This window comes from Ochlerotatus camptorhynchus, unplaced genomic scaffold (genome assembly GCF_037179485.1).
Source record: "Ochlerotatus camptorhynchus isolate MF236.1 unplaced genomic scaffold, CSIRO-AGI_Acam_v1.1 ptg000277l, whole genome shotgun sequence".
Taxonomy (NCBI): Eukaryota; Metazoa; Arthropoda; class Insecta; order Diptera; family Culicidae; genus Ochlerotatus; species Ochlerotatus camptorhynchus.
The window spans coordinates 3,652,724-3,667,703 of record NW_027040766.1 but is presented as its reverse complement, the minus strand read 5'-3'; the positions used below and the strand labels follow the sequence as shown (position 1 = coordinate 3,667,703).

The window sequence follows — 14,980 nt, the reverse complement described above, 5'->3', positions numbered from 1 at the left end:
TTCTTCTTTTGTTCTAGATATCCATACGCGCACGGATATCCATTGGTCAAGAATCTCCACCTCGAGAGTGCCAAACTTTATTAAACTTTGAGTCGGACGACAACGACGACGACGACGACACTCGGATACAGTTCTTATATTATTGCTTCCTTCCCGAAGAACTTCCGGTAGTTGGAGCGTGCCATCGCCGGTCGTTCTTCGTGCTGCGACGTGTGCATTCATAAGAGCATATTCTATCGGAAAAAGGAAAATTTAATAACCGCTGTTCGGTCACCGCCATGGAGTTGCTTTCTTTTGTGCATGGTCGGTTTTTCTTCTTCTTCCGAAAGGGGAGGAGAACATTAGACAAATAAGATTTCGGGGACGGCTCAGGTCCCCAAGTCCCACAGGGGGCAGCGCAGCGATGGTCGTAGCTCATACTTTCACTTTTCAGACTTTCCAACGACGCACTACACTGGTTCATGCCTGGCACCACGAATCCGTGCGAAGAGAGAAGGCTAACTTTTTTATCTTCTTAATTTATCCAATTAAAATTAAGTGTTTTGATTGTTTGTTCCTTGTGAAGTTGAGGCGTTTAGCCGGAGGTTGAGACAACGGAAGCTTCTATGGTTTTCAATTATTTATCGCATGTGTTAAATCTTGCTTCCGTGTGTGGAAGATAGCCGGACACTTTACCTACAAACTGGCACGGAAGCAATAAACTTAATAGTTTATTTTATTGAATTTGCAACCATCCGGATAAATGGCAATTTTAAAATTTTCTTACCGGTTTTCTTTTCCTTTCCGCTTGCCAACAGGTGCCCGCCAGGAGCAGGATATCTTCGTGCGGCTCATCGATTCGGTTACGAAACAGGTAGGTGGAACATTGGTATTTGTATTTGTGGCCTGCGATAAAACTGTCAGCGGTAGCCAGCCCTAGCCTCGGACTATTCCGGTAACAACTGACTGTGCACTAATGGCTGGTGAACATACGAAATCTAGAAGAGCGACATGCCAAGCCATACCGACCATATGGGGTGTGAATAATTGAGAGTGGCGCCCCCCCGGTCCGATGTTGCAGTAAAACAACTGGTTAAATTGCAACAGACTGCACTGTAATAAAGATGGGGTTTCTATCACGTTCGGGTGCGTTTAGCGGATTTGGTTCTTTGAAAACGATGATTGTACTGTGAGGTTTGAATCATGACGGGTAAATTTTCAAAAATTCAATACAATGGTACACATACAGTGCATCTTAATTTTTATTATATATCTTTATGAGGGAGACTTTCAGTCCTGGTCTGATTCGCCTTCCATCTCATCTCAAAATTGAGCGTACAGATGTCCTTAAATTTTAGAAAAAAAAAATTAAAAGCGCAATTTAAAGAGATACGTTTTTGAATTTCTGGCTGCTGAATCATCATAAGTTTATCAATTATTGGTACAGTGTTGGGCTTATTTGGTTGCGTTTATTGAAAGTAATAGCTATTTGAGAAAAACGCCTTTTCATTGAAATGTAATGAACTAAACTTTTTCAAGTTTTTCTCAATTTAAGTCATAATAAAGATCATTCATGTTTAACTAATTGTAATAAAATGCGTCAACTAGGTAAACAGTTGAAAATCGAGCGTTTTACTCAAATAAACCTCACTTCATACAGGTTCTTCCAATAAAGTCCAAAACTATAGCGATAAATCAATAAACATCTGTTTAATCACCAGCCAAGATTTAAAAAAAATATATATATATTCACAATGTTTCGAAAAATGTTCCACTAGGGTTCACACTCAATTTTTCAATTACAGTGTTACATTACAAAAAATGTTTTCTTCTTTAAACTACCGTGATGAATATATTCTGCCAGCAGAACGGTATAGTAATTCTCAGAATTTCGTAAAAATTTGTAGTTTTGTTCCTTGTCGCAACATATTAGACCCGTATAATTTAGTATCTTTGAGCAACATATTGAGGGTGCAATTTCAGGTTTTGACCACCTATAACCAGGCTTGCCTAAGCTCCTCGAACTCAGATTATACCGTATAGATGCTCATTCATCGTGATCGAGTTCATCCCTCACATATAAAGAGCAATGATGTCAAATCCAAAGAGCGCAAAAGAGTTCGAACTCAGATTGATGCTCAAGCTGAACTTTCACAAACACGCATCACGATGAGTGATGCGCGGTGCGTTCTTGAGTAAGGCATGATTTACATCGGCTCTGCTCACCAAACAATATTTTGAACTTCGGGATGGACTCGGTGAAACCGTAAATATAGAGCTTCGTTATGCATTCGGAGAAAGCACGCACGGCCTTCGATTGATGCACGGTTCTTCCATTCAATATTATGATACACATTCGATGGACTATAGGATTATAGGATTTCCAGAGAACGTAACATTTTGAGAGATTGATGTTTTTTTTTAAATTTGAGGACCACTTTTTGGGTTACTCAAACTCAGTCACAAAAATCTTTGATCGTTTTTCCGCTATGTGCTTTATGCGTGGATAGACGAAATTATATTTCTGACTTAGAATGTACAAGGGAAAAACTAGTAAAAGCACTAATTGCTCATCAGTTTATGAATTATCCCTTGGTGATGTTTTCGTATTCTTTTGATGCCTTTTTGACATGTTCATTGTTCATTCATTCAATTCGCTACCCTCGCTGCTCACACGGTAGCTCGGAAACCTTTCTGGACCAACAATTGAAATAGGTGGAACAAACCAACGTAAGCAATGACTTTAAACACAAAATTCTCGAGAATCAAAACACTACCACGTAAACTAAAGTTGCCATTCAATAAAGGAAGTTTGTTCTATCAGATGATGGTATTAGATTGTTTGGATGTGCTTTGATTTTCGAGGAATTTGTTTTTAAAACCATTCTTTTCGTTTGGTTGTTCCGCCTATTTCGATTGTTGAAATCTTAAACGATTAATTCATAACCTTCAGTTGGTTGCAAGATGTCGCAGAAACGCAAATCAAATGTTATGCATAGGAAAGAGTGCTACTTCGTCGTAATCACCCATTTCCGTTCTATCGGGCAGAAATCATCAATAATATCAATGATTTCATCATGCACAAAACATTAATACGTATGATCCGATCCGTTAGTTCATAAGCCACAACATGAAGCATATTACAAGCGCATTGTATGAATATTTACACTCGTTGTGCTCAAAACAAAAGAAGCGCTCCTAGCGAATCCACTTTTTCTACCATAATCAGTAGGACGAAGAAAATCTTGTACGATGAATTTAGAATCAAGAAGCAGTGCTAGATTTTTTATAATATCTCAACATTGTTTGACTCTACAACGGTACGTATGGAAAGGTGAATAAATTTAGAAATTATATTTGATGAAAATATTCCATGTTTTGTTCAATCCTTTTCAAAAAAGAGAGGTAAATTAGGACGGAAATTAGATCAAAAACCCTTTATGCATAAGTTCCATAATATTTTTTTTTTTTCATTTCTTAGTTGTAAACTTCTTTCTCAAATACAATACAAAATCATTAATTCATGCGCACTGAGAGAAGCCATCAAGAGCCAAGCTCTCTACGAACACATCACGAAGCTCCAAGTTTACTGCTTTGCGCGAGCACATCACGAAGTTAAAATTTCTGCTCGGTAGTTAGTGTCGATGTACACCCGAGAACGAGCTTCCCATCCCTCTCAGCGATGCAGGATGACAAGAGCCCAGCTTGAGCATCAAGTATAGCTCCGTGAGAGCAAAATATATCATCATCAAAGTATACTGGAGCTCAGCTTATTGATTACTCTTGATGGAGTTTTTGCCAAGCCTGCAACTCTGTCAATAGCGGATGAATTTTAATTCTAAACGGGAAAATCGATTATAAATTTGTCTACGAATCAGCTAAAATGAACACTAAGTCTTTATCAATTTTCAAAAGGTGACTGTTGAAAGTTACACAAATGTCTAACTGTTGCAATGGTGTTCAAAATTATCACAGATTACCTGCAAAACAGTGCACACTGGGCCAGGAATGCAATCTAGTGGAGCAAAATTAATAACTCCGAAACAAAGCATTTCCGCGAGTTGGTGCCTTGGGCATGTTTCTCATCATAATAAGGATCATCTATTGACATAAACAAATAGTTCAAACTCTTTCGCAAAGATGCCGCCACAACATAACTTTTTTCTCTGACGTTTTGGAGACTTGATGTCTTGCGCAACGCTGTTTATCTTGACAAAATAAACAACTCTTTTGAAGACGTAAAATTTCCACAGCCTACTGGTTCCGAGTTATATGGAGTTAAAGAAAAAAATGTCGAATATATGTTTTTGTTTTTGCTTTCAGCCATATAATGTTATATTTTTCTCTTATGCAAATGCTTAATTACTTTTGTAATATCTCAAATTTTGATATTTTGTTTATCGAGTATTGCTTAATTTTTGCTGAAAATGCCAGGTTGCGATTTTTTGCGCTTTGGGATATAATAAAGTTAAAAAATTGCTGTTTTGTTTTCGTTATTTTCAACAATATCTTTAAAATGTGATGCTTAAACCAGTACATTTCTTCACAAAAGCTTTTTATTTAATGCATTTGAATAAGAGAAAAATATAACATTATATGGCTGTAAGCAGGGTTACTTCCACTCACTTGCTATAAAAAAATGTTTTTCGGAATAATGTAATCATGAAATATTATAATGCTAATTAGTACTTGTAAGTTACAAGAAGAGGTCATGAAGTATATGTTTGACACATAAAATCTGTCAATATTGCTTTCAGTGCGTCACAATCAGCGATTTTACGACTCGTGAGCGCTCACTCTGAGTGAACGCTCACGAATCATAAGATCGCTGATTGTGACGCGCTCAAAGCGAAATTGGCAGGTTTTATGAGTCAAACACATACATTACACCCTATTCCTGTTACTTACAAGTGCAACATAGCATTATAACATCTAATGATTGCATAATTCCAAAAAATATTTTTTTATAGCAAGTGAGTGGAAGCAACCCTGGCTGTAAGCAAGAAAACCGAAAAAGAAAGAAAAAACCATATTTTCGACATTTTTTTCTTTAACTTCATATAACTCGGAACCAGTAGGCTGTGGAAATTTTACGTCTTCAAAAGAGTTGTTAATTTAGGCAAGATAAACAACATTTCCGAAGACATCAGCTCTTCAAAACGTCAAAGAAAAAAGTTAAATTGTGGCGTAATCTTTGCGGGAGAGTTTTCAACTATTTGTTTACGTCAATAGATGGTCCTTACTATGATGAGAAACTTTGTCCAAGACACCAAGTCGCGGAAATGCTTTGTTTCGGAGTTATTAATTTTGCTCCACTAGATTGCAGTCCTGGCCCAGTGTGCAGTGGCCAAATATTGATACCGAGCACGTTATCCTACGTCAAATCTACGGTCGTGTTTTGGATACAACCTCTCACCTCTTTTTTCTCGTTTTTCAGTTATATTTTTTAGAAGTTATCAAGTTTCGGGTTTTCGCTCAATACTCCTATGCGACTAGACTACCATGCGCCTACATTGATACATAGCTAACATAATCACATAAGTCACACTACAATCAATGTTCTTTATTAGAAAATCTCTAAATGGTATTTTTTATTACCTTTCATTTGATAAAGTTATAAATTAAAAAAAAAATCATTTAAAAAAATTTATTTTTGGATAAGGAACAAAACTACCAATTTTTACGAAATTCTAAGAGCCACTATATCGTTTTGCTATGGAGTTTCCAAATACAATGGATCAGATATGTGTCGTACTGCAATTCATAACAGGATTTAACGATATTTATGTATTATTTATGTTTGTATTTTAACAATTAATTCGCATTTAGTCTTTCACTTTTTTGAATATAACAAATAAGATGTAACAAGATTTCAGTGCGGTATGTGCTACAACAGGGATTTCAGTGCGGTATGTGTTACAACAAGTGAATTTGCGTAAGAACGTCCAACTCCATAGAAAAATTGCTTACCTGTGTTAGAGGCCTGTAACCAAGACGAAACGGTTTTCCATACAAGCAGTGATGCCATTGTGGTTAGAACTGGTTTATTAAAAAAAAATAACTCATAAATAATGCAATGTTTTGGAATATTGAAAACCATGGACATTTGAAAATCTCTTTTCATCAAATGCTTAAACTTCTTATTTTTGAAACGTCAAGGGAGCTGGTAGAACTTTATGGCGGTTCCATGTGCTTCAAGAAAACTGCAAAAACATTTCAGAAGTTCTGATATCTTCAGGAATATCCAGAGAACTTCAAGGAAGACAAGGGAGCTTCAGAGATATAGAGACAACTTAAAGTAAATTGTGGTTTCAGAGTACCTTAGAGCAGCTAGGTCTAGAGGCTTTTGGAGAATTACTGAGATCTTATGGGCAATGCCAAGAACTGCAGGAAGTTTTAAGCGTAAGCGTAAGTTTTGTACGCGTAAGTTCCGATAAATTGATAACAGTTTCATGAAATTCAGAAATGTTCAGAAATGTTAGTAATGGTAAGCGTGACTGCTTTTTCACCTCAATGGGTCTGGGTTCAATCCCAGCCGAGGTCGGTGGGATTTTTCTGAGGCATAAAAATCTCTGGTCACGTCTTCCTTCGGTAGGGAAGTAAAGTCCGTTGGTGTGTTGAAAATGGGTGCGATATCCTACGCAGGTGTGGAAGCTGTGTTTCTGCACATTTGATTGCCGTCAATGGCAATCGATGTCCGTTGGTGATTGACACTAAATTGCGGAACATAGACCGACGTTAAATAAAGGAAAGAAAATTCGGGAACTTCAAAGAAGCCTAGAGACCATCAGAAAAGTTTAAAGGATTTGAGTATAGTTCCATTTATTTCAGGACAGTACCAAGAACCAAGGAGAATTCAAAGAACTTAAGGGATGCTCCGAGATCATTAAGACAAATCAAAGAACCTATAAGGGTAGTTCAATAAATTTCTATGAAATTTCAGGAACCTGAAAGTTCCGGGAAACTCAGGGAATTTATGAAGTTCCGAGAGTTTCATTAACATTTTGTAAACAAACAATAGCATTAGGAAATTATGAATTGATTTTAAAGAAATTTCGTGATTTTCATGGTAGTTTCAAGAACATCAAAAAATACCTTGCACCTCAGATAAGATCAGTGGAATTCTGAAAATTTTGGAGATTTTTAGGAAGTTCAGGGTAGTTTCAAGTACAAGAGATCTTCAGACCATTTAGTGTTATCTCGGCTGTCGACAAAAGCAGGCCACTCTCGATGTGTGCCACGCGATCGTCTGTTTTCTCGGCAGCAACCATTGTGTGGTTCTCCTCATTGTTCTTCATCAGCAGTTCTTTCAGTCGATGCGTCGTTGACGTTGGAAAGCAACCGTTTAGTGATGAGTGTGTGAGTGCTGACCACGTTTTGCGTCCATTGCTGGAAGCGCTCCGACCCACGTTGGCGTAACTGCCATACAATGAAACCACTGGAAGCGGCTCCCGTTCTGATGGAGGAGGCTTTTTGGATAGCGGAAGATAAAGTGTTTATTGTGTTGTACCTTTTGACTATAGTTTTAAGATGTATTGTATAGTGACCAAGAATCCTCGGCTCTGAAAAGTTAATTCGTTTGAGCCTTATCAAATTAATCAATAAACAAACAAAAAATCTTCAGACCAGTTCCATAAATTTAAGGAAAATTGCACGAAATTTCATGAAGTCCCAAGGAATTATGAGATATTTAGGAACGTCTTGGATGTCCAGAGAAGTTCAGGAAAGATTAGAATTTTTAGGTGAAGGTCCATGCGCTTTTAAGAAGTTTTCAAAACTTCAGGAAAATTACAGAATCTTCATGGAATATAATGAAGCATCAAGGAAATTAAATTAACTTCAGTAAAATTACGGGGACTTAAAAAATTTATTGATAAATTCAGAGAAGTCTAAAGCACTGGTAGTCCCAATCTGGGAGGGAGAAGCAGAGTCAAAAAATATGAACGTCAAAAGGAGCCAGAATCAAGCTGACACGAACTTTCATTGGGAGCCAAGCAGTCTGATGATGCATTTCTTACAGTATAATATGAATAAACAAGGCGGTATTGAAGTCTTGCGTAAAGTAATGTAACTGCCGTTTTCAGGTGTTTTATTCAATGGGGCAACGTTTTTTTAAATTCATTAATTGAATATACTCAAATCAATATTGAAAGATACCATTAACCAAAGTTTTTGCCAAAATATTTAGTGGCATAATACAATACAATACAGAAAAGTACATTTTCTCTCTGCATACTTAACGATCTTAAACAATAACTACGCGCTTATAGCAAAACAGGTTATTTTGCTATGCTGATTTTGATTTGATTTCAATGGCACAAATTGTCATGACAAGAAGAACAGCTATTAAATAATTATTTGAAATTAGCATCTTCAACTATATAAAATAATGCTAGATAACATTTCAAACCAAATGAATTCCATGTGTGGTATCTGCTTCACCCTCCCAGGTCCCAATAATATAAGGAAAGCACATCAAACATCAGAAAAGTCACTATTTGGCGATATTTTAAAATGATGATGAATTTGTTTTCAAAAGTTTAGGGCATTTTCATGAGCCTTAGGAAAATTTTGACAACTTAATTGAAAATCTTAGCACGACATTTATTATTTTGTTTTAATTTCAGTTAAGTTGTGGGGATTTAAAGAAGTTACAAATATTTCAGGAATTTTAAAAAGAGCTCATGGGAAGTTATGAAATTTCAGGAAAACTGCGGGAACTTCATAGAATTCCAGAGAACGTCAGGAAAGATCAACAAACTTCAGAGAAATTTTTGGAACGTCAGGACATTGCAAAACATTTTAAAAGAAATTCCGAAAGGTTTAGCGCTGATTCGAGAATTGAGGGACCGTTGAGCATGGCAAATCTATTAATTTCAGAAAAATGGTGGGAAATAGTGGGAACTTCCCAGATTATCAAGAAGTCCAGAGAACTTCAGAGAAGTTTGAACTTCATAAATGCTAGAAAACTCATAAGAACGAGATTTTCTGGGGCATAACATCTCCGATCAAGCGATGTAAAACCGTTGGCTCCCGGTCCATGACCTGATGGGTCGATAGGTAGGGTCTAGGTGTGGGAGCTGCCTCTCTGGCGTCGGTAGCAGTGGTACGGAAAACAAATCAAGGAAAAGAAAAAGCGACATTTCAAGTTTTATCAAAGTTTCAAAGCAATCTTCAAGAGCAAATCATGGTATAAAAACTGTAATAAAACCACAATTGTTACTTCTAGTATAGCGAATTGGTTGGAGGCGAGTTGCAAAATTTCCCCGATTTTATCAGCCTCCAGTTGTTATACATGTTATTCTCCTAAAACAAAGATTGCACTTTGTCTTCGAATTGACTAACAACATCGGAGGATTTGAAATAATGTTCTCGTAAGATTTATAGGAGCACATTTTTATGGAGCTAATTTTGTCAATTTCAGGTGTAAACTTCAATTATTAATTTAACAAATTATTTTCTTATTTCTGATCAGCCTTTTATAATTAAAATGATGACAATTTGTGTTTGAGGCAATTGTCACACTTTTTCAAAGAAGCACATCCCAGAAGTACTAAACCTACCCTTCGTCAAACCATCCCAATCGGAAAAGGGTTAACTACTAGCCTTCTCATATGTGCTGCATCCTTCCAGTTGCACTCGCAGCAGCATCACCTCTTCTTTCGCATTTAATATTTAATGAACTTCTAACTCCAAGTCCATAAACATTTCCGATCAGCTTAATTATTTACACTTTCCTAAGCAACTACACAAATATCCACCCCGACACCGAGAGATGCGGCAAAAAGTGCACCAGCACAAAACTATCCAAAGGATATCGATGACTTCCTCCCCCTTGATTGCACTCTTCGCTGTGTCCGAGAACACAGCCAACTTGTCCTTTGCCAGTGTCGATTTCGAACCATTCAGTAATAAATCCGTGATTCGATCGGATTCGGACAATGTGGCCATAAAAACTAACAACTTCACTACCCGTCGCTGCCGCCCAAAATTCGACTTTATTTGTCTTGATGTTGTAGCGACGAACCCTCACTCGCTTTGCCTATTGTAAGAGAGCATTGTAGCTAACATAATCAATTAAGCATTTTCCCCTTTCTGCATTGCTCACGTTCGGTACAATTTGACATTTCTTCCCTGGATGATTTTTGGGCTAAACTCAGGAATCATTCAGTCGAGTTCGTTAGCGTCGCTACGCCATAATTCATTTGCTACACCCTATTTTGAATTTGACATTTCACTTGTGCCTCTTTCACGTTCTTGTTACTGTGCAACGGAAAAACAAACCATATGGCAGTTTGTTGCTGTTAGCGCATGTCCCATCAGGGGAAGTGTGCAGTGCCGGAGAGGTTTGTTTGTTACAATGTGGCTTGACAACTGTTCCAAGTGTGTTGTTGTTGTGCTATTTTCCATCCAGAAGGTAGCAGACAAGTGAATCAAATCAAAAATTAACGCCTCATTTGATACAATTCGTTACCGGGGACAAATGGTTTGTAGTAGGAAAAGAGGAGGCGAGAGGGGGTGGTTCACATTATAGAAGAGATGCAACAATGGTTGTTTTGATTAGAATACGATTCTCCTGTATGGGAGTTCATTATTTGCGATTTATGATGCGACAAGTGGTGGAAATTTCAACGATTTTGATGAAGTACCTGCATCAGTGAGGTCATATGGCGTGTGAAAGAAGAATAGTTGAAGAAGGAAATTTCTTTGGATTAGAGAATTCGTGTATGCGTATTTGTGTATTATTTATGCGTCCATCCTTAATCATAAACGTATGCTTTGGACATTGAAGTGATGCCACCCACAGTTCTCAAATGGCTTCAAATCGGCCTCCCAAAATTTGAACTCATTTGATAAGAAACTGACTTGGCACAAACCATTTGAAGTTTGTATGGAAATTACTATAGGAAAACCAAATATTGTTTTTTTTTTAACTAATCATGTGTGTATTACTTCACGCGTGAAGTTAGCTATTTACATAGTTGGATATGTAAATCGAACGTCGAATATCATACTTAAAGTAGTCATTTTCTACGATAGATGAGGAGATGAAAGTATAGAGTTGATATAACATATGTTCCATTTTGTTTTAATTATCTTCAAATGATTCCTTCGAAGTTCTCTTCAAAATCTTCTTTAGTGTTCCTTTGAAATTATCCTCAGAAAACCCTTTATGTTATGTTTATAAACAAGCTTGCGAATGCTCATTACAGCTAAAATGCTATTTTTCGGATTTATGAAGCTATGAAATATTTAAATGATAATTCTTGTTTACAAGATGCAAGAAGAGAAGGTAAACTGTTTGTATGATACATAAAACCTGTCAATTTAGCTTTCTATGTCTACAGTATTGTCTATGTCATACAGAAACTTTCTTGCTTCTTGCTTCTTACAAATAAAAATTATCATTATAGTATCGCATAGCTCCATAATTCCGAAAAACAGCATTTTAGCTGTAATTTGGGCTACCATATTAAAAACTTGAAAAGGAGGACATTTAATTTGAGGTTTGGAGATTAAGGAGGACAATGATTCCTTTTTGAATTTTCTTTTTTTTTTATTATTATAGTCACTTAGAGTGTTAGGGTCATTCGCGACTTGTCCGGGGGTGAGATTTGAACTCGTGACTTTGGCGTGAGAGGTATGGATGTTAACCACTACGCCGGGGTCACCCCCTGGCCCCCTCTTTCCTTCCTTCCTCATTTCTTAATATTAAAGAAGTCCTACTTGAGTTTGTATCAAACGTTTTAATAATATGTGCACTATGACAAAATTCATGATTTGCAAAGGTTCAATTGAGATTGTTCATAACTTGTAGTCGTTACCAATTCAATGTATCTTCTCGTTATACTTCTGAAAAATGCATCAAATTAGCCTTCATAATTCATTTTTGGTACTTGGAAATGATCTAGTCTAGCCGATTTGCATGAAAACTACACCTTTACAGCCTTAAAACCATCCTAACTTTTATCATGTACAAAAATCAAGATACATTCATCGCTGATTGAATCCAACATGGAACATCTAAGCAACCTGTTAATTTTACCATTTATTCAGCATATATAGGGCTTTAAGACCGCTGCCATAATGGGAGCGAAGAGGAGCGCTTAGCGTTCTATACAAATTACATTACTCTTCACTCTCAGTATACAAAATACCTAAAATTTCATAGAACCAGAACATCAAAATAGAACACACGTTGGATTCAATCTGTGTGGCTGTGTTCCATTTGGTGAATTTTAACTTAAATTTGACAGATCGAAAATTTTCAAATAAACCTGTTATAGAGATTTTCATGCCCGGTTGCATTGGTGCGATATGTGAGAGCGTGTTAGTGAATATTCGAGGAAAATTCATAGCAAATCGATGTCGAACTCATTTTGACAGATCTACTTTCATGCATTTTTTAGGATAGTCAGAGTAAAATAAAATAAACAACTTTACATGGCGTTGGTGTGCGTTCGATAAACGTCACTAATGTCATTGTACTAGACTTATTTCTGGTAGACCCAGAATCAATTTTGACAAACACCTTCTCGAAAATCACACGATCAACAACAGAGAGATTTTCGAACATTAAAATTTATTTTCGAAACGAAAAATTTAAGTAAAAATTCAGAAAAATTGACCACCAAGGCCAAGGGGTAGGTCACTCCGCACACCAATCTTGGGTCATCTTTTTTTGTCAGTGTGCCTCAAGTATGCCGATTGTGCCGGTCATAGAGCAAGCTGCGATTGTTTGTAAAATACCCATCCCGGCAACCCGGTATTTCTGACACCTTGAATGTTTTGGTTTGAAATCGCAAGAATAAATCGGATTGAGGATGACGCGGGAAGTGGCGGGTGTGTGAACTTTCGGTGTTTTGTGATCCATAGGGTATAAAAGTCCTGTGTTTTAGTGTTTTATAATGCCCTCAAAGGCAGACCAGAAATCTAGCCTTTCGGTCGGAAAGAGTTGGAACCGGTAAGGAGCATTGTTAGAGACCGACTATAGAGGATGATAAATAGACTTCTTTAGTTTGTTTTGTGTGATTTGCAGCATTATTTGAACTAAAGATACTAATGAGGTCTGATTAACTGGCTCTTCCTCTTGAGTCCACTCTAGAGCATACATTTAATATTTAGATGTTCCTGAACATACAGTCAAACAGCACGTAAGCACAATGACAGTTGTCCAGCAGTGCCTTGTAGAAAGGTTATGAAGCTCATGTGTCAAATGATATGTATAAGTGGTATATAATTTATAAGTGAAACACATGAATAAAATAATTGATTTTCGTTTCGTGCAGCAAAAGAATCTAAATTTTACTTGTGATGTAAACATTGGTGTGTGTAAACTTATTTTTCATTTCACGCAAACCAGCAAGTTGCAACAAATTTTGCGTACAAAGATGAACGATTGCATACAATATATGCAACATTTCATGAAATTTATCAAAACCTTACACGATTTCTAATGTAAACTTGTATGATATGTGACGCTCCATTTATGTGCATCATATTGTACAATTACTCTACTCTACTTTATCGAACTGAATAAGGCTGTGTTCCATTTGATGAATTTTCACTGACACTTTGAAATAAATTATAATGCTCGAAAATTCCTCTGTTGTTTATCATCCGATTTTCAAGAAATTGTTTGTCAAAATTGATTCCTGGTTTGTCTGAAATAAGTCTGATAGAATAGAATGTATTTGAAAATCTTCGATCTGTCAAATATTAGTTAAAATTCACCAAATGGACCGCAGTCTAAATGTAGGGGGTTGACAGCTGTAGTATACTCCTAGTCCCACCATCGAATGGCATTTGCTAGATAAGATGATGCTGTGACATGATTAAACAAATAAGCTCTGCAAACAACGCTCTTTGAAAACAATTTTATGATTATGTTACTGGAAAAATGCAAGGATTAAAAAGGAGGACATTTTCGGACAAATGGAGGATGTAGAAAAATTATTAAAAAAGGAGGACATGTCCTCCTTTAGGATACCATATGGTAACCCTAGCTGTAATGAGCAATTGCAATCCTGTTTATAAATCTATTTGAATTATCCTAAAAACTAATCTGGTATCCTCCTCACGATTAAAATACAAATCTCTCCAAAATTACATAGGAATTCAATTCAGAACTTCCTGCCTCTCTCTCTCAAAATTATATTGGAATTCTGGTCGGAGCTCCTTTCGATTTTTTAACACTTCAATTCCTCAGCAATTCTCAGCAGAATTGTAAAGACAATATTTAAATTGATAGATCCCTGAAAAAGTTCTTTCAAGTTCTACAGGATTGAAAAAATTCACTGAGAAATTAGGGAACTTGTTTTCATCAAGATCCCATGTTTTGAATATTTTTTTCAGTCCCAGATTAGTTTCTTTCTTAATCTAAATAGGATCACGAAGATTATGTTAAAGCGCAAATCTCAAAAATATGTCCTAGTCTAAGATTCTAAACACATGTCGAAACAAATATTGGAAATTTTCTTAAATCTCAAATTTACTGAATACTATCGCATCATACTGAATATGAACAGCCGGGTGTTTTATTTAGATTTGCACCGGGAAAAACGGGAAAAACCAAGAATTTCAAAATGAAAATTTACTGGCCACCATGACTACTAGAAACTAGAAATAAGTGGCTTCATAAGTTTAATATTGGATAGTGAGCATATTGAATAATACCACCATACCATCACACCAGAAGCGAAATCATCATTGACAAAACTCGTTCAGTCTGGTTGGTATGAGAACACTGGACTGGATGTTTTTGTGTGCTCATTGTGTGCTCATTCATCGTGGGAATAAGGAAACGAATTGAATGTGGTGGTGCTGTCGTAGTCAGTCCTGTTAACCAGTGCTGATAAAAATAATTTCTTCTACACTCAACTGAGCTGAAAATGAAGACAACCCTAAAGGCCCACACGCAATGTGGACAGAAGCGGAACGGAAACGGAAAGTTTGACAGTTGTCACAAATGACATCAAGAAGCCTAACCGATGTCGATTTG

At 36.6% G+C, this 14,980-nt stretch overlaps 1 protein-coding gene across 4 annotated transcripts in view; it reads left to right on the top strand.

Moving 5' to 3' along the window:
• kn (knot) overlaps window positions 1-14,980 on the top strand; it is a 206,918-nt gene that overhangs the window by 49,925 nt on the left and 142,013 nt on the right. For all 4 annotated transcript variants that reach the window (XM_065227942.1, XM_065227940.1, XM_065227941.1 and 1 more), the window contains exon 4: window positions 798-853. In XM_065227942.1, coding sequence (XP_065084014.1) covers window positions 798-853 — 56 coding nt within the window. The remainder of the gene's footprint in view (window positions 1-797; window positions 854-14,980) is intronic.